This window comes from Desmodus rotundus, chromosome 11, assembly GCF_022682495.2.
Source record: "Desmodus rotundus isolate HL8 chromosome 11, HLdesRot8A.1, whole genome shotgun sequence".
NCBI lineage: Eukaryota > Metazoa > Chordata > Mammalia > Chiroptera > Phyllostomidae > Desmodus > Desmodus rotundus.
In genome coordinates this window covers 90,819,845-90,839,755 of record NC_071397.1, presented here as the reverse complement: position 1 = coordinate 90,839,755, position 19,911 = coordinate 90,819,845, and the positions used below count along the sequence as shown (strand labels likewise).

General features: G+C 42.4%; 1 protein-coding gene and 1 long non-coding RNA gene across 4 annotated transcripts in view; one reads left to right on the top strand and one right to left on the bottom strand.

The window, feature by feature from the left end:
- Positions 1-19,911, bottom strand: part of UST (uronyl 2-sulfotransferase) — a 281,093-nt gene that overhangs the window by 106,635 nt on the left and 154,547 nt on the right. For all 3 annotated transcript variants that reach the window (XM_045188889.3, XM_024551949.4, XM_045188888.3), the window contains exons 3-4: positions 12,882-13,037; positions 1,778-1,857 (exon numbers count right to left, since the gene is read on the bottom strand). In XM_045188889.3, coding sequence (XP_045044824.1) covers positions 1,778-1,857; positions 12,882-13,037 — 236 coding nt within the window. The remainder of the gene's footprint in view (positions 1-1,777; positions 1,858-12,881; positions 13,038-19,911) is intronic.
- LOC128779512 (uncharacterized) lies at positions 2,650-11,033 on the top strand. Its single transcript, XR_008425500.1, has 3 exons — positions 2,650-2,881; positions 4,970-5,004; positions 10,819-11,033. It is a non-coding gene; the product is annotated as an uncharacterized lncRNA (long non-coding RNA).

Here is a 19,911-nt window from a genome sequence, read left to right as displayed (position 1 = left end):
GTGTTTTCTAAAGATATTGATTAATGCTTTTTCTCTCAGAATTAAATATCAAGATTAAACTCTTGAACACGTTTTTGACATTGGAGGCCATGATAAAATGCAGTTCCCCACACTGTGCCCAGCTCTGCTAATCCAATTAAGATACGGGCTTTGGCTGGTTGTCAGAATGTTACAGTGTCCTGAGCTCATTATTAAAATTTTCTGCATTGCAATTTGTTTTGGTCGTCGAGATTTGACCCTGAAGCAAGAGTTAAATGAACGAGGTTGTAGGACATCCTGGCGACGCAGAAGGACGCTCACGAGACGAGTGAGGGTCAGAGGGGCTGAGCTCAGCTCTCTACAATAATAAACTAAGATGCCTGAAATAGCTAACAAGTCCTCATTATCTAATTATGTTGAATTATACGTTCTTGGCCAACTGGAAGTGAGAGGCAGGGCGCAAACCTCAGGCAATCCAGTAACAAGCAAGTTTATAAATGCGGTTGGAAACATACGCCAGCTCTGAGCGCTAAGGCCCCTGGCCACCGAGGATAATTTGCAGGTGTCCTAGTCACCTTGTCCCTGTCCAAGGGAACCCTGGTTATTGGGCAGCCAGGGAAAGCTTGCTTTCAAAGATAAGGCGGCAATTCCTCTCTGCTGCTCAGTGACTTGCTTTGCTGAATCTCATTCTTTTCACACTTAATTTGCACTGTGCCGGCTGCACAGCAGGGAAGTCCTTTGAAGGCTGAAACCTTCCTCCACCCCCTCAGGTTGTTAGGCGTCCTGTGGCCGGGCTGCTGTGCCCAGCCTGAGTGAACTCGGGAGCTGGGAACTCTCAGGGGCTGCCTGGGTGCCTGGCTCTTAAGGAGCACCAGCTCCTCAGTTGGGTCAGCACCAGCCAGCGGGGCAATCTGGCGTTCTCCTACGGGCCTGTGGAGATCCTGTATCTCCACGTGAGTAAACGTGAGGGACGTGCCGGTCAGTTGGCTGATGAGGAAGGCCCAGGGTCCTGGGCTGGCCAGCGGATCTGTCCCTGGACCCAGTGCTCTGCCAGGGGTACAACTGTGAGCTCAGACAGGGACGGGCCAGAAGAGCGGAAGAATGTGAGAACTTCCAATTCACAGCAAAGCACGGTGACAAGGGGACCCATGCAAATGAGTCCCTGGGGAAGAGAATACCCAGAACTTGCAGTTTGCCACTACAAATCGAGGGTCTCCTAAATTTGAAGGATTTGCATTATTATCAGAAAGTCCCTGCAGCTGAAGAAAAAAAGAGATTCCTAAAATATCCCATCGCCATCAAACATGGAAGGTTTGGAACAACCAGATGGAGTATGAGAAAGGTAGGCAGACAGGCCAGTTTACCAGTGTTTTGGATTCTATAAATTACACATCACGCCACCATTCAGTCATTCCCAGAGTCCTATGTGGGTTCAAGTTGTACAAAAAAGTACAATAAAATACTTCTGTTAAAATAACCGTCTTACCTCCCAAGTTATTTCTTTCAATACAAAAATGGCTTACAAAAAAAAAATCTATCAGGTCAAAGCCTTCTCATTAAAAATAATTTCAATTTTTCATAAGATTTGAGATTAGTATTCTAGGAAGGAATGAAGCTTGTGTCCAAATATTTCAAATTTTGGTCCCTCCACTGGGAAAATAACAGGATTAAAAAATGGCTTTTCAAGGGCCTTTATACTACCTTGAAAATGAAGGTAGATGTTAAAGTAATTGTTTGTTAGAAGGAGTGGAAGTGCTGAAAAGAAATGAAAGAACCATTAAACTGGAAAATATCTTACCTTGAGAAGTTGAGGAAATGAACATGTCGAGTAAATAAATAGGGCTGTTCGGCAGTACTTATATTTTTAATCAGTTCCATCTATTAAAAAAAGTACAAAATTAGCATATGTAGGATCTAATTTTCCAAGCTATATTAAGCTAAAGGTTATCTCCCCAACTTCTTGCATCAAACGACACGTATTACCTCCTGGACCAGAGCCAAACAGCTGTGTTTTGTGCAACATTTACGCACTTTACTTAAGGCTTCTCACTGAATAAAACAGAGCTATCCAGATTTACAGCCCTGTGTTTAATATATTTGATTGCTACCATGAAAACAATGTGGCAGATGAATTAGTTTTAACTGGCAAAGTCAGTGTATTGCTGTCCAAAAATGCAAATAAGAAAATGCCTTTAACCCCCTCCCATTAAAGTCAAATCAACACAAGAGGTTAATCATTGTTTTATATTTCTATAATGATATTACTGGGATATGCAGACACTTTTGAAATTGTTCTGCAGAACTTAAAAGTGCAAGTAAAATGCAGCAACATATTATTATTCTCTTTGAGTATAAACATTTATGGTAAAGCAAGTATTTCATAGGAAACATGCAAACCTCCCAAACTCCTTGGTTTTTTGGTGGGTGGTCAACTGAATTATTTATTTGCAGTTATCAGCAAGGCAAAAAGTAGTTTATATTGGCATAAACTAACATTTATGGCCTTCTGGAACATGTCATGATGCAGAAAACGCTTGGTAAAATCTGTTAGAAATTCCAAGCGTTCTTATAACTCCCTGGCTTCCTGAAGCCTACTTTCCTTGGATTTCCTAATTGGCCCCATCAAAACGGACACACTGTGGAATTTTTAAGAGGCACACTGAAAATGGCTACTCTGGAGGCACATCACAAGTACAGCGTTCCATATTTTATGAATTAGTTCAGGTTGAAAACTGGGAACAAAAACGGGCATTCACGTGGTAACCGCGGCGGCGGCAGCAACAATAAAACCGGAGTCTGGGGCTCCAGGCTGCCTCGCGCGCAGCAGAACCGTCGGCCTGCGCTGCGCCCCTATGGCCGCACCCAGAGCGACGCACACAAACAAATGCGCAGGAAATACCTGGTAAGTCAATCAACTCTGCCTGACGCTACTCTCAACGCCTCCTCCTTCTGTTACAGATTCACAGACGATTGTTGGAAGGTATGCAATTGAAATTTCACAGTAAACGACTTGCAGTTTTCAACACCCTGTGCTTTCGTTTGTTTGTCAGCGGCAGGGACGGGTAAATAACGCTCGGCCTGAGCTTGAGCGTAAAAGGAAATTTAATTCTGCCTCTTTATCTACTGTTTATTCCCTACAGTCCCCACCCCCCTTGCCCTGGTACTTGTTTTGGGTAATAAATCTTCCCGCTTGGACACACTGCAAATTTTGATTTTTGATGGCTCTACCAATAGAACCATCTATTTGGAAGCACACTCAAATGTCCCTGAGGGTGTCTGCTTAGAAACATAACTCTTCACTGTGTGTATGTTTAATAGAAAACACCATTTAATGCCTTCATCTCTAGACTATTTTTTATCAGGTATTTCTCTGCACACATAAGAATAATATGAGAAAGCCCCGCAGTATTATACAGGAAGGCTGGAAAAACAGATCCCATGAAAAACCATTTCTTTCATGTATTCAACATTATATTACCTTCTCCAAACACATGTCAACGTGTTAGACTTAATGGAGGAACAGTAGTGGTTAGAGCTGAGAACAGTGTCATAATAGTCATAAAGCTGTCTACTTCACCAGGAGAAATTGATTAGCAGTGACTACGCATAACTCGTTCTAGACATATGTTTAAACAGAGCATAAAGGTATTCATGTGCGTGTTTATTGCATTAGTACAGTGAAGTGGAGGGGGGGGCGGTCACTGCAGCTGCCATCCGTTTTGTCCCTGCACACCAAATGGTGAAGCCACTTGTGAAGAACCACAAGCACAGGCTTAGGGCATTATGTTCTGGGTGTCATTTGATGGTTTTCACAAACACTGAGACTTTCCCCATTTCTAGTGACACCCAGTGGTCGCCTGAACCCCTGCTGCCTATCACCTGAGCTGCCCCTCTGGTGGCCCTCCCACCACTGCTCTTCCTGAGTCTTATCTGCATGGGTGGCATCTGGGGAGCAGTGCACTGCCTGAAATCATCGCAGAAGCTACCTCTCCTCTTTCCTGGCTCATGCAGGACCACTGCTAGCCTTTGTACTGATTCATTCATTCATTTATTCAGTATTTATTAAGCACTTATGAGGCCCTGGAGATCAACCCATGAATCAGATCATGGGGAAGACACCTGAAGACAGGATGGAAGAATGTTTGTCCTAATGGGTCCCCAAACCCACCATGACTCAAAGCTCACACTTGGTCCTCGCCCATCTTCACCCCTTACCCAGCTGATTTCATCTCTGGAAAGTCTATTTCTGGGCAACGGTACTCTATATTCTCACACTTGATCTGGGTCTTTCCCAAGTTTCCACCTGACCACACACCTGTGGCCAGTCAAACTAGATCCCTCCTTGTGCTTCCCTCACGCCATGTCCAAGCCTGATCATAGGCTCGAGCTTCCTCTTCTGGAATGTTTTTCCTCTTCCCTATGCATCTCCAAACCCTAAATGGCTAAAATGACCACTTCCATCAAATAGCCTTTCTGGATCTTTCCCTTCATTCAACATCCACTGATTTCCAACTCCACATCAGGCAATGCACGGCTGGGGGCTGTGGCTATAGAAATAAAACAGTTTTTCTTGCTCTCAGGAAGCTCAGGTCTGTGGATGAGGTGGCCTACCAGGCAAGTGCCATCATCATGTGTGATAACCACCATGGGGGAGAAGGCACAGAGAGGAGACATGGTATTTCACAGTGAGGTGTTTTCGAGTGGTTTGCAAGGACCCATAGTAGTTAGCAAGAGAAGAAAGGGACCCGTGGCATCGCAGACAGAGTAAAGAGCAGACACAAAGGACAAAACACGAGATGACATGAATATTAAAACTACCAGGAGTTCTGTGTGCCAGAGGTTGGGTATGGGGTGGGTAATTACGGTAGTAGGTAAGACTAGAGAGGAAGGTAGGGGCCAGGTAATTGAGGGCCTACAGGTCACATGAGGGATTTTGACATTTATCTAACAGGGAATCCAGAGTCAGAAGGATTTTCTCTTTTTTCCCCAGGTCTAAGGTCAAAGTGGAGAACATGAAGAACAAAGGTAAGGATCAGAGACGAAAGCTTAGCGACAAAGACAGGTCAACAATCCCAACAGGAAATGATGAGGTCGTGAAACGAGACAGCGCTTCTCACTGTGGTCCCCAGGGCAGCAGCACGACCATCCACTGGACACCTGTTAGAATGCGAACCCTCGGGCCCTGCCCCAGACAGAATGAATTAGAAGGAACTCTGGGGTTTGGGTCCATCGATCTGTATTTCAGCAAGGCCTCCAGGAGGTTCTAAGGCATAAAAATTTAAGAACCCCTGAACGAGGTCAATGAAATGAAGACAGACAAAGAGGTTTAGGGACGTTTAGGAGGAAGACTCTGCTGAGCTCTGTGTCCAGCTGGTAGCAGGAGGGAAGGAGAGGCAGTGGTTGAGAGCTTCCTTCTCAGAGCCCTGGCTCGGGTCTGAGCACATGGTGGAGCCCATTGCTGAGGAGGGGAATGCTGCAGGAGTGAGGGGACATGGGTTTGGTTTTGAATATCTTTGGCTGGAAACAATGTTGCCTTCTTTGACTTTTCACAGCCTTCTGAGGATTTCTCAGGACATGCACTTTTTCTGTTACATCATAGTTGAGTTTGTGCACTAGCTTCTAACCAGACTCGAAGCTCCTGGAGGGCTGGGACAGGCTGAATTTATCCCCCCAGCAAACTACGCCCAGGTAGCTGCACAGAACATATGCTCCCATAATTGTTTATGCAATAAATATGCCCCCCATTAAAAAGTATTTTCGGAGTCAAGAAATATATAGTTCACCAAAGACAGAATTATCATCCAAGCAATGAGTTCAGCCTTTCTGGGATAAACCTGTACATTCATCACCCCAGTAACAGTTTGATTACTACAAGACCTAAGGCATAATGCCAAACAAACTACCATTTTCTGAGTGGTCCCTGGCCACACACTGTACCTGGAAGCTACTGTATGTAGAGCTTTTTATACGCATGCTGTATTTTATTCTCACACAACTCCATGAGTTAAACACTATTATCCACATTTACAAGTGAGGCACAGAAAGGCTATAGAGATGGTATAAGGCTTCACCGCTAGAAACAAGTGGAGCCTGGATTTAAGTCCAACTCTGTCTGACACCACAACTCCTGTTCTCTATCACTGAGCTGCAATCTCCTCGCCGTTTCCACCGTCACGTGATCTATACTTAACCTCTTAAAATGTGTGGCGGGGCTGGTTAGCAAAGGAAGTCTGGAGAATAAAGAGGGTTTGTAGGAATATAAATTTTCTACCTTTCAGGTAAGGTGCTGAAAATTGAAAGGAAGTTATAGCAGGTGGGAAAGCATTAATAATAAAAAATAAAAACATTAAAATATCAGTGAGGACATTTGTTCTTGGTGGGAAACAGCGTATCTTATAACAAGAGCAGGAATGAATTTAAAATGCTTTTAAAAAAGGAGATAACCACATATTGGAATGTACCTGCAGGAAGGAGTTAAATCACAGTGAATCTGAGAATGAGATAGAATTGAGGTTTTTCAAAAAGGCGAGAATCAGACAGAATTTATAATGCGGAGGACGTGCCAGCAAGGAGTTTCTCATCCTTTGCTTGCAATCTCACTGGGAAGGTGGAACAGAAAGCCCCTACCTGCAGCGCTCCAGACACAGCTGGTTAGTACAAAAGACTTGGCTCCTGACTGCTTTAGGACAAGCCTGCCTGCACACACAGTAATGAGCCTGCTCTGGTCTGGTTTCTTGTGTCACTCAGGAATAGCTAGGTCTAGGTGTCCTATAATTTGTCAAAACATCTTAAATGAAAGAAAAGATAAATTTCTAACACATCAAAGCTCTGTAAGGAGTAGCCCAGAGAACTCCGCGGCCCTCTAACCTCAGAGGCCAGGAGGGTGGCTGCAGGCTCAGGTGACCTCTCTACCCACTGCACGGGAGGGGCAGGATGGTCTTCACAGGGCTAAGCATTCCGAGCAACATACAATGCCTGCAATGAGCACAATGTCCACCAGGGGGCAGAATGACATGAACAAAGCAAAGAGGCTGGGTCTGAATCATAGAGAAAAATCAATCTCCCAGCTACAATTGTAAAGAGGAGAAAAGTATCTTAATTTTTCAGGCCTTGTTGCTTCTTCCTCTTTTTTCTTTCATTTCCACTGAGTTTCCATTAGCAGAACCAACTTTTGTCTATAGGATTCCAAGACCAAGAAAGACGTTGCTTGCAGAGCCAGGGGAACGCATCCCTCGCACGGGGACGGACTCCGCTAATTTTTTTGGCTTGATTCCAAGGTTCAGTGGGAACAGTTCTCATCCTGTGGACATTGCCCCTCCTACTCTCAATTTGGGAAGCTCTGAGGGTCATTCTAAGGAGACTTTTCCAAGGGTCTCAAGCACGGGTGAGGTTCCAGGCTCCTGAGGAGACACCACTCACTAAGACTTCAGTGGATTCATGGCGTCTTCCGAGGTTCAAGGCATTCACGAGTGAAAGCAAACTTTTTTCTTGCTTTGTGGCAGATTCACTTTAAACAAATGAAAACTTTCTAATAATTAGAACGCTTAATACAATGAGTCCTCACTAGAATGGTGAGTGGGGGTTCCCTCAAGAGATTTTCCCCAAAGATACAAGTACCTGGGCTCCACCATTAAGAGTCTAAATCAGTATTTTGTAGTAGGACCTAGAAACATGTGTTGTGAAAAATCTCCCAGGAAGATTTTGATATAGAACCATTTTTTTAATGGCACTGTCCACTGAATAATTCAAAGTTCTCCAGGATTTGACCCCACTTCACTTTCTAGTCTTATTCTTCCACATTCTTCCCGAACACTTGTTGCTTCTCCTAAAATGGGGTGATGATACTTTCCTAATAATGTTGCTTAATGGACTGGAAATAAGATGCACGCATATCTAGTGTGTTGTCTCATGCTCAACATATAGCATTAACGGTAGGTCCCTGATAAACGGCCATCAAAATGAAGAAACAACAAGGAGACCTGCTTCACAATGAGTGAGGGAACTTTCCTGTGCATGAAGGCTGGCCGACCCTGCCTTAGGGAAGGCTGGGAGGAATCCCTGTGGCCGCTAGACCTTTTCCAAATCTACCACGGTTTCTTTAGGTGGGTTTTCTTTTTTAGAGTTGCATTGCTTTATAGCCACAGTCAGACTGAGAGCTTGCAGGGAGCAGAGCAATGGGAAAGGGAAGTTGGAAACATTGTAAAGAAATTCTGTTTTTGACCAGGAGGCTAAAGCAATCTAGAGCACGTGGGCATAGGTTCTCTGTCTCCTTCACCTTCTGAATAATTTTCAAGTTCTTGATCATCTTAATAGCTGCTGAAAGGAGTCACAGAAGATGTGCTATCCAGCTGTGGGATGCACAGGAGAGCCACAAACACTTATAAAAAGTTTCCTGGCCAACTAAGACGGAAATATTAGATGAAAGCCAGTTAAACAGATTTTTAAATGTTTTTAATTGAAAGAATTCCCAGCCTTTAAAAATGTGAATAATTGTTGTGAATCTCCTAGAGAGGGACAAAGAGGCAGCATTTCCCTTACTTATATAATCATGATATTTTCTTTCTTTCTTTTCTTCAGTGTCTGAGGGGACTTAGATGCTCGGGAACACACTTAGGAAAATGCTGTGATAGTTTTAACATGGATTCTTAACCCTCTTTGTACTATAGAATATCATGTGACATTTTACTATTATTTAAAAAAAAAAGTTTTTGGACTCTACCTTGGAAACTTCAGGAGAAGGGCCATTGCAACTCTATGTTTCAAAAGGCTTTGCTGGAGAATCTGCTGTGCAGCCAGAACAGATCACCACTGCCTTAGGAGAATGGCCCTTGGATTGGGGAGGGCCAAAGCTCAAGTTCAGGTGCCATGGTAGTCATCCTATTCTATTCTATTCTATCCTGAAAGTGACAATCTGGTTGTCTCAGGTTTCTGATTCATGAAATAGGAACACATACCCACTCACTGGGTATGGTTTTAGGTCCAGAAGAGTTCAATAAAATAATGTAGTAAAACAATTAGCATGGAGAAGAGGCTGTTTCCAATTTGTAATCCTGAGGAGCTTCAATATGAATAAAAATAGTAAAAGTATTTGCTTTCTCAAACTTTGGGGCTCCTATGCCAACCATTTTTTGCCCTTCTCCAGAAAGAATGAACAGTCTTGAATTCTCATGTCTGTGATATACCTGCTACCCCTTGGCCTTTATTGTCCCCAAAGCATTATTTTCTGAAAAATAGCACCAGACCATTAGCAAAGATGGTTATGAGTCTTTTGGAAAGCACACCCCATGTCTTCTGGAAAATGGTTCCCTATCTTTCAAATTGTATGCAGTCTCCATTTTCCAGATTATCTAAACTAGCCCAAGAAATTGAAATCTGGTTTCAGAGCATAAATGAAACGATGGCCCCATGGGTTTGCGGCGCGCGCCGGGCAAAGGCCCGGCCGGCCCTGGGCCTGCAGCAGCGGCTGCGCATGCTCTTCAGCGGGGCAGAGTTTTCTCAAGTACACGTTAACTTCCAAGGTATTTCTATTCCTGTAAGTGCAGATGTGATGGGGTTTTTATAGGCATTCTAACATTTGGTGCCTTCATATTCCCTTGCCTCTTTAATAATTCCTTCAGTGTCTGATTCCATAAAATCATTTTTTAAAAATTTAGCACAGACAGAGAAAAAGAAAGGGAACGTGTGTGGGTATCTGGCAACAGCGACCCTCTTGGTGAGAAGTGCATGCGTGAGCATGAGTTTGAGTCGGACCAGAGAGAGGCAGTTGTGTATGATTGCAATGGTATAGACAATTCAAGTCTTGTAAGTGAGCACCATTCTACAGTTCACTGGTAAGGCAGGAGTTTGGAACTTGGAACACGTTTTCCCATGAGATGAGTGTTCTCCATGGTGGACAGAGGCCCGGGCCCACCCACAGGAGCCGGTCTACCTCATTCTGCACCTGAAGTAAAGTTGTGTTTCCATGGGAACACGTTTTCAGAGTTCTAGTGTTTAATGTGCAGAGCCACTGACTTTAAACTTTTAACTCATCTGCTAAATCACAGCCCCCTTTCCTTTAATAAATTACCAAGAAGAGGAGCTATTCATACCACAGATTATTTCTTGAATATATTAGGTTAAAATAATATTTTTTTTCTCCACTTGTTTTATCCACCTTGAAACTTGGGTAAAAGGATACATATAATAAGGCAAAGGGTTTCTTTAAACATTCTTGAACTACTCCAAACTTGGGTTCTCGTCATGACGTTTCTGGCTCCCTGTGTGTGTGCCACTGCTCGGTCAGCGAGCGGCAGAGAGGCAGCTGTCACTGTCGTTTGGTTTGACATCAAAACTGCATATGTGTTTTTCCTACTGTATCTTTACCTTTCCCTGGAGCTTTTAAAACTTGCCTTATAATTTAATAGGAATCTGGAGTAACTGAGTAATGAACTGTATTTATAGGTCACACTGACCACAGGAGTCAGAAATGTTTCAACTTACACTACACACAGATTATGCTAGAAGTTGGATAAATATATCGCCGAATCACAGGGCTGGAAAGAACCTTAAGAGATTGTCTAGTCTATTCCCTGGCTTCCAGACAAGCCAGTCATTCCAAACAGATGAGAGCGGACTCCAACTTTAGAGGACAGAGATGACTTTGTCTTTAACCCTTTTCTAGATGAAGCAATTCACACACCTCTCGTAAATCACTGTTCAGTTTTCATCTAAATCCTTCTCTTGACAGCTGCAGCCGTAGTTTACATTCTCAAGATGCCTCCTCATAGGAAACCAAGGAGGCTTATTTGTGTAGAGTCACACAGTGTATTTAAATGCGGTCGTTTGTGCTCTCTCTTCTAGGGCATTCCTAAACATCTTCGCGTCTAACACTCAGGTCACCTTGCTGTATTGTTTGTACCCAGCCAGCAGTGGGAACCAAAATCGAGCTGTTGTGTTTTATGAGGCTTCTGAGAACTGGGCATAGTTTCCACACATCAGCAATGTTGAAGTATAATCTGAGAAGCAGACCCAAAGCCGCAAAGGAACACCGAATTTAATCATTATAATAAAATTGCCATGACATGGGCTATTAATGTATAGTCACTTTTTTTTTCAAGTAATTGAAAAGACATGACCAGCCTAATATGTTAGCTTGTCAATCAGGTAAGGAAATCTGAGAACCTACCACTATTAAACCTATTCATAAAATGTGATGTCCTTAAATATCACCAAATATAATTTTTCTATATAGTGCCTGCTACAGAATCTACAAGGGCTAATCTTAAAATATTTATTGTTGCTTGCGAATGACTCTTTAGACATGATACTCAGAGACTCTTTAGTGGAAGTTTTCAAGGGAATGGGCATGTTGATCTCTATACTGTGGAAGACACTAAATATATTGGCTTATAGCAAGGACTGTTGCTGTCTTAAAAACAACCCCACTGTCCCCCATGCTGAAAGAGAAACAAAGGCCATTGTAAATTCCCTATGTGAGGTTTTGAAGGCCTCAAAGGTGAGGATTACGTCAGAAAGAAGTGGATGTGGGTGGACATTTCCATAATTGTGGTCTCAACATGGTAGTAAACCACATGCCTTGTTTATTTCCCAAACTTATGTACTCATTGGATGGTGTGATGTAGAAAGGTCATGTGTCACCTTGACTGGCTAAGGGGCACCTGGATTAAACAATATTCTGGGGGTGTCTGTGAGGATGTTTCTGGATGGAATTAGCATTTGAAACCATGGACTCAGTAACGTAGATTGTTCTCCTGTGTGGGTGGGCATCACCTAACCTCTTGAAGGCCTGAATAGAACAAAATGTAGAGAAAGGAGGAATTAGCTCCTTTTTTTCCTGCCTCACCGTTTAAGCTGGGACATCTCATCTTATATTATCAATACTTTGACTGGGATTTATAGCACTGGCTTCCCTGGTTCTCAGGCCTTTGAACTCAATTACACCACTGGCTTTCCTGGGTCTCCAGCCGGCAGATGACAGATCGTGGGGCTTCTCATCCTCCGTTAATGCATGAGCCAATTCCCCATACTAAATCCCTTTTTGTATCTATCAACTGATTGATCAATTGATAGACATCTCTATCCTGCTGGTTCTGTTCTCTGGAAAACCCTGACTTGTGCTGGTAGCTACTTATCCATCCTAAGTATCTAAGGACACAGAGGCAGCTTTGCGAGACAGGTTAACAAACTTGACCCTCTACAGTGACCTCGAGAGCACAATGCCTGATTTTTCTACATCAGCAAAGCACCCCAGTGGAGACTGTGGACCCTGCTGTTGTATAAGCTTACAAAGTAGTGTCTATATGCACAGCTTCTGGGCAGAGAACACACTCCTACTCTATCGCCAGGATGTCCACTTGCATGGCTCGGCTGTATAGGGGCAGGATCATTTCCGGGGAAATGGGGTAATTCTTTTGCTACTGCTGAATATGCCTACTGCTGCTTTAGAAGGTCAAGGTTCCCTGAGCTGATCAGGACAGGAAGCTTGTGTCCCCATCCACCAGGCAGATTCCTGGTCCAAAGAAGGCTTCTCTCTATTATAACCATAAAGACCTAGAATACTTGTGAGCAAACACAAAAGAAAGAAATATTAAAATAAAGTTTTCTTATTTTTGCTGTCAGGATGTCGGAGGTTTAACTATTTGAGATTTAGGCATTGCTATTTTTAGCTAAATAGACAATGATGAGTATACATGGTCCTTCAGTCCTAACAAAAGTATCCCTTCATGGAAACTTCCTGTCTTAACGACTTCCACCAGAACACTTCAACGTCCTTCCACATTCTGGCGAAAATAACTATGAAATGGCCACTCTGGTATTCACTTGTTGGGGGTTTGAAGGAAGTCTTTTAAGGCACCTACTAATTACACAAATGAATTGAAGCAAAGTAGTCAAAGACAACTTACTTGTTCATTCTTCGTAAGCCTGGTTTTGTTGTGAATGTCTGACGTGACCAAATTAAATCCGTGCTTCTCCGACAAGATTCTCAGAAGCAAGACCACAGTCCGACTCCCACACTTGCCCACTCTGTTGTACACCACCTGGCTCGGGAAAGGCAGCACCTGGGGAAGAACGAGAGAGCCAGCGTGAGACTTCGGGGTTAAAACACGCAGGATTCTCCCCTCCATTTCAGAACAACAAATGTTTGATCAATCTAAATGAGAAGAATCACATGAACTTAATGAGAGAATGGAAGTGATGAACTTGTATTTACCTTCACCGTGTCACTCAAGACAAAAGCTGGACTCATCATCTCGCCATCTGCACTGACACCTAAAACTGGTAACATTTCATGCCACCTACAAGGCTGATCATGGAACTTTTTTTTTTCCTTAGGAACAAAATATATAAATATGTGCATTAATAATATTCTTTTGCAAGTTATAATTATGCTTTATTAGAACTTATGTATAGAGTGCTCAAGAAAAAATACAGTAATTTTAAAAGTTGAGACATAATTCCATACAATAAAATTCATCCCTTTAAAGTGTACGATTTAGTATGGACACTCACAAACTTGTGAACCAGCACCGCTATCTAGTTCCAGAACATTCTCCCCCAAAGAAACTCTGTACCCATTAGCCGTCACTGTTCATTTCCCTCACTACTTGGGCCCTTGAAACTATTTATCTGCTTTCCGTCTCTATGGTTTTGCCTGTAGCATTCTAGACATCTCATATAATGGAATCATACAGTATGTGGTCTTTTGTACCTGGCTTCTTTCACTTCCCAAAGTGTTTTCAAGTTTCACCCCCATTGGAATATGGATCCATAAGTATTTCATTCCTTTATGTGGTTGAATAATACTACATTGTATGGATAGGCTGTGTTTTCTTTATCTATTCACCAGTAGATGGGCATTTGAATTGTTTTCACTTTTTGGCTGCTAGGGATAATGAGACTACAAACATTTTTGTATAAGTTTTTATGTGGATACATGTTTTTGATTCACCTTGAGGATATCCTAGGAGTGAAATGGCTGGATCATACGCTAACTCTATGATTACTTTTTTGAAGAGCTGCCAAACTCTTTTTAATACAGCTGTACCATTTTATATTTCTACTAGCAACATAAAAGACTTCCCATTTCTCCACATCCTTGCCACCCCTTGTATTGCTTGGTTTGTTTGTTTTTTAGTTATAGCCATCTTAACAGGGGTGAAGTGGTATCTCATTGTGGTTCTGATTTGCATTTCCTTGGTGACTAGTGATGTTGGGCATATTTCATGTGCTTATTGGCTCATTTTGAGTTAATTCTGTGTATGGTGTGAGCTGGTGCTCAACTTCATTCTTTTGCATGTAAATATCCACTGAACCCAGCACCATTTATGGGAAAGACCATTCTTTCTCCATTTAACTATGAAATGAAAATCCACTAACCATAAATGTGTGAGTTTATTTTTGGACCCTCAGTTCTATTCCACGGATCTACATGTTCATACTTATGTCAGTACCACTTTGCTTTGTTATTAGTTTTGAAATCAAGAAGAATGAGTCCCTCCAACTTTATTCTTTTTCAAGATTGTTTTGACTATTCTGGATCCCTTGCATTTCCATATGAATTTTAGAGTCAGCTTGTCAATTTCTGCAAAAAAAAAAAAAGGAGTGAGATTTTGATGGAGATAGTGTTGAATCTGTGGATCAATCTGGGGACTACTGCCACCTTAATAGTCTTCCAATGACATAGGATGCCTTTCCACTCATTGGGTTCTCCTTTAATTTGTGTCACTGACGTTTTGCAGTTTTCAGTGTACAAGTCTTACACTCCTTTTATTATTTTTGATGCTATTATATATGGAATTGTCTACTTAATTTCACTTGGGATTGATTGGCCATTAATAGAAGTACAATTGATTTTTCTGTATTGATCTAGTATCCTGCAATCTTGCTGAACTCATTTATTAGCTCTAATAGTTTTCTTGGGGGAGGATGTTGATTTTTTAATGATTTCCTATATAGATGAGCATGTCATCTGCAAACAGGAATAGTTTTACTTCTTCTTTTCCAATACAGATTCCTTTTATTTCTTTTTTTCTAATTGCTCAGTTATAATGATATTTGTAGACTAAGAAGCTAATATGAAATGCATTTCACTAAATATTTATATCCCCAATAAATATATTATTCCCTCTTGAATGCTAGCTTCAAGCAACAACTAACAAATGATAATTCAAAGTTTCCTTCATCCAACACATATTAATAACAGAAGGCCATAAAAAGGCCCAAAGCTAAAGAATATAGTACAGTATATACATAAACATACCCCAAACTTGTCTATGGTATGTCATTTGAAATTTTGTCCATAATTATAGGTTATCCTCTTGAAATATTTCTTACGCAGAATGCCATTTCATAAAGGCTAATTGTCATTGAAGTAAACCATAAATATTATCTATATCACTCATTTAGCAACCAGTCATGTATCATTTTGAAATAATTCTTCCAGTATGTTTTTTTCTAAATGAGTAAAGCCTTATTTATTTAGGCCAATCAGTATCTTCTATTAAATGTCCTCACCATGCCTAGAACCCACCTCGCACATATTATAGGGCCTCAAGAGACATTGATTGGTTGTTGGCAGCCTGCGGGATTTAATGGACTGTTCAACACTAATTAACACAATGATTCTGCTAAAATATGAGATCACAAGAATCTTCCAATGCAGCTGATCTTTCCGATCAAATGCTAATAAAAGTCATCAAGGTAAAAAGATAGTCATATAATAGATCATTTAAATATGGTCCTGTCAGTGAGTATTCAGAAAGTCTGTTCTCTGTCAACAACTACAGAAGCTCAGATGCTCAGATAAATCGCCGCATTCTTAGTTGTGAGGTGATGACCCAGGGAAGCAGACCTGGACTTTCCATGATAACCAGGCTGGGGCATGGACGATGGTTGTGACCTAAATGCAACGTCAGTGTCTTTGGAGAGATAAACTGCTTAAGGATTGGGGTGAATGCATTTTCCCTTGTCTTCCAGCAGCACAGAACCGCCAGCAAGAATTCCTTAGGGTGAGTTGACGCCCTGGAAGGGTGAGCTACAGCACACTAACTACTTTATGGCAACAGCATAAGCACGTCTTAGAAGATTTCAGCGGAAAATCGAGACACTTACTTAGAAACTATAGGTGAAAACACTTAATTTCTCCTGAATTTCTTGGGTAATCAATACAGCAGCAGGCTTAGTGTGTATCTACTCCCTTTTGCTAATAGCTAAAGCTGTTGTTTAGATTATTGGTTAATTAGATTTTAAAAATATGTTCACTTCAATTCTTTCATTAGTCTCGTGGGAAGCTCCCCAATAATGGTTATACATATTTGTTATTTAAAAAGAACACATAGAGAAACAGAAAGCATTGCATTATTCCTGCATCTCATCTACAATGATACATAAAAAAAAGGGAGAGCCTAACCTCCCCACCAGGCTCCATTTCTGCCCTTTCTCTAAACACACACAGGCACAGAGCACGAACACAGAGCTTCTGGATCCAGTCTTGTGACTTTTGGGGACACAGCACGCCCCATCACAACATAAATCCCCCTCAAATGTGGGGGGAGGCTTTTAAGTCACTTTTGAAAATAACCCATGGAATGCCCTGGAAACCGGCAAATTTAGGCAGGCCAAGTCAACGTGCTAATGTTGGATAAGGCGTTACAATTAACAACAGCACCAAGTTGATGTGTCCCTGCTTTTGGTGGGCCTATGTATTTGCTCCTGAGGGTCTGCTGTAAACATCTGGAATGAAGGTGGGAAAGGGGACTGATTTTTATGGAGGGCTGACCCTGACCCTGTCCTAGTACCATGTAAATCTCTTAATCCTTGTTAATGATAATTAGTCAAAAAGCACCATTGCCTTCACTCTAGCTCTGCATTTCTCTAGGAGTTTAAATCACCAAATCATTTAAGCATCATTAACAGCACCTACGTGCCTCCCTTGGGTGTCCCACTGTCCCTGTAGATCATAGATTCATAAAATAACAGTGTTTGAGGTCTAGAGGCAATTCAGAATAATCCATTCATTCCAGTCCCCTCTCCACCCCTATGCTACCACCCTGCATCACCCACCCCCCCGCCCAGCCTGAGTGTGACTTGGCTAAAGCGTGTGCCCTTGTATGGTCTTTTCATCCTCTCAAGTGCTCTGTGACAACTACTTTTTAGATGAGTAAACTGAGGCCCAGAGGGATCATCAATTTCAAGGTCACAAAGCTAAAACGTGTAACAACTAAAACCCAGTCTCTGGTTCTCCTGATCTCTAAGACAACACTCTTTATAATACACTATAACACCAAAGGGTGAAAAAGATATGTAGTCTGATTTCTGTGACAGAGATACTATTTTCTCTTGTTACATCTTGAATGTATCCAATCTCATGAAATGTTATTTTTCAACAGTCATCTATCACAACCAGTGTCACTGGCTACTTCTCATGCAGTACTCCTGTTACACCTGACAGGAGTCGATTGGCCCCTTTTTATTATAAAATCTTTTATTACAAAATCATAAGCATGTAGTTCTGTAATGTAAGAATATCCCACTCAAGCACACCATATGACATTTTAGGTGAAATGCTCAAATTAAAACTATAAATTATTATACCTATACTATTACCCTACCAACCACACTGAAGCAGGTGTTACTTCTGCAGGACCCTGTACTTTAGAAGCTAATGTAAGCCCAGTGTGTCAAAGCAGCTAATAGGAGAAAAAGAGCAGAGGGATGTAGTTTCCTTTCACTCCCCCTCCCAATCTCTCACAGGTGGTCACAGCTGCCTCCCACACCATGACCCACTTCCACTGGGAAAGGAAAAAATAGGAGCAGTAGTCATAGTAAAGTGTTTAGGAAATCCCAAATGCATTTGACATGTCTATAAAGATAAGACAATTCCCTCCAATGATAAACTTAATGACCGTGAAAGGACTTTTAAAGACCCCTTAAGATCAACCTCAAAACCCCCATTTTCTTCCACAGATACTTGCCAATTATCAAGCAGAAAATGACACCTCAACTTAAACGTTCCTATTATCATCTTCGCACAAATTTTGCATATCCTTTCTTTGGGTGTCCTATGAAGAAGTACACGCCCAAAGCCCTCATCCTTCCCTCCTCCTGCCCCAAGTGAATCTTCATTCTTGATAATATGGTTACAGGAGTATTATGTCTGTGGTTTTTGTTTTATGGCTGATTTGTAGAAGTGAAGGGAGCTCCAAAATGTTTCCCTCTATGAATTACATATTTTATGTCACCTGCTTTGTAAGTTCTGCACACGCCACAGAGCCCAGGGCCCGACAGGCTCGTGGGGGGCATGCCAAATAAACCGAAGTCTTTCCAACGCCCTGAGCACAACGGCAACTGCCCCCAGGTGATGTCCACAATTTCAGTAGATGGTCCCAGCTTTGACAGGGGAAGGGGAGAAAAGATGCCTTTCTAGGTAAAAAGCGAAGTTGGTCTGGACCAAGACTTTCAGAGTCTATGCTTATAGGACTCTCTGAGGACTGGTCTTAGAAGAATCAATGTCAATTCTGCTTCAAATCTTTGCAAAAGGATATTTAATAGAGTAGGTTACAAGCTGTGGTCCCCAAATGGCTATATATTTGAATTACCTATGAACTTTAAAAACTCAAGACTTCTGGGCCCCACTGTAGGAGCAGTGGAAACAGAGGACCTAGGATGTGGGTAGGGAGTCCAGCTCTAAAGAGCTTCCCTGGGGATCTGTGGCTACTCAGTCTGTTCCAAGGAACTGCTTTCGTGCAGGGCACCTGGCCTTCCCTGTGAAGTTGCAGAGTGGTTCATGCAGCCTTTCGGGGCAGCAGGGTCAGGGAAAGGGGGGCCCCGCACAATACTGGAGGGGACTCTTGGTAAAAGGCACTGTATTGCCTTCCTTGGGTCTCCTTGGAATGCTGATGGCCTCCGCACCATAGTTAAAAGGCATGATTAACCTGACAAATATGCTCACACCACAGTCAAGGCCAACTCACATGGAATGACTGGGGAACAGGTGTGCAGGTGGGCTGATTAGCTGAGCTGAAATTTAGACCCTCCACTGTCAAAGCATTAGCTCCTTCATACTAATACTATGCTAAAGAAGAAACGATCTTCTGAGGTAAATAAGATAGCACTTTGTGAACTTACAGCACCTGTAAATTGGAGGGCGTGGGGTGGAGAAGAACCACTACCTCAGGGCTTTCTGAGGCTTGAACTCAGGAAGAGTTCTGCCACTCGCTGTCCATATGGCTCTGAGCAGTTAAATCCATTCGGCGAGCCCTTGTGTTGAAGTTTCCTAGGACTCCGTGGTGCACCACACCTTTGAGCCTCCGTGTCCCCATCAGTAAGAGGAGAGGGCCAGAGGGCAGCCGAATAAATGATCCTCTATTCTGACACTATTGAACGATTAGTTTTAACCTATATTGTTATCAAGATACAACCTGGAAATGCCTTAAAAATTAGAACTAGATTCTAACATTTGCCTTGTCAAGTACATTCAGAAGAAGAGTAGGAAAAAACAAGTTCCAGTAATTTGTGTGGACGACACGGATCCCAGCTTTGAGGGCGCCCGCGGCTCTGTTTCGGAACTTGGTGCATTTCTGTTCACGTCCCACTCTTGTTTGGGCTTGTTGTGTAACAAATCTACCTTTATGATCAGCTCGTGCTTCCTTTCTCTTCCACAGTTTTAATCGTTGGAACGCTCTCTCTCTGTCTCTCTCATTTTTTTTAAGACCATCACCAAATGCCAGAGGCTGCACAGAGCTCAGCCTCCCAGCAGTACCTTCCAGAACTTGGCAGTGATTCTCGTTGGCTTTGCCAAGCAAGCCATTCTAGGTTTTCTGACAGATCCATCTCTTTTCTAATCACCAACTCTCCAACCCCCTGGGCTCGTGTCTTCCATTCTGGAAGGGGGAGTATATACGAGCCACCAAAGAGCTCTATTTTCCACCATTG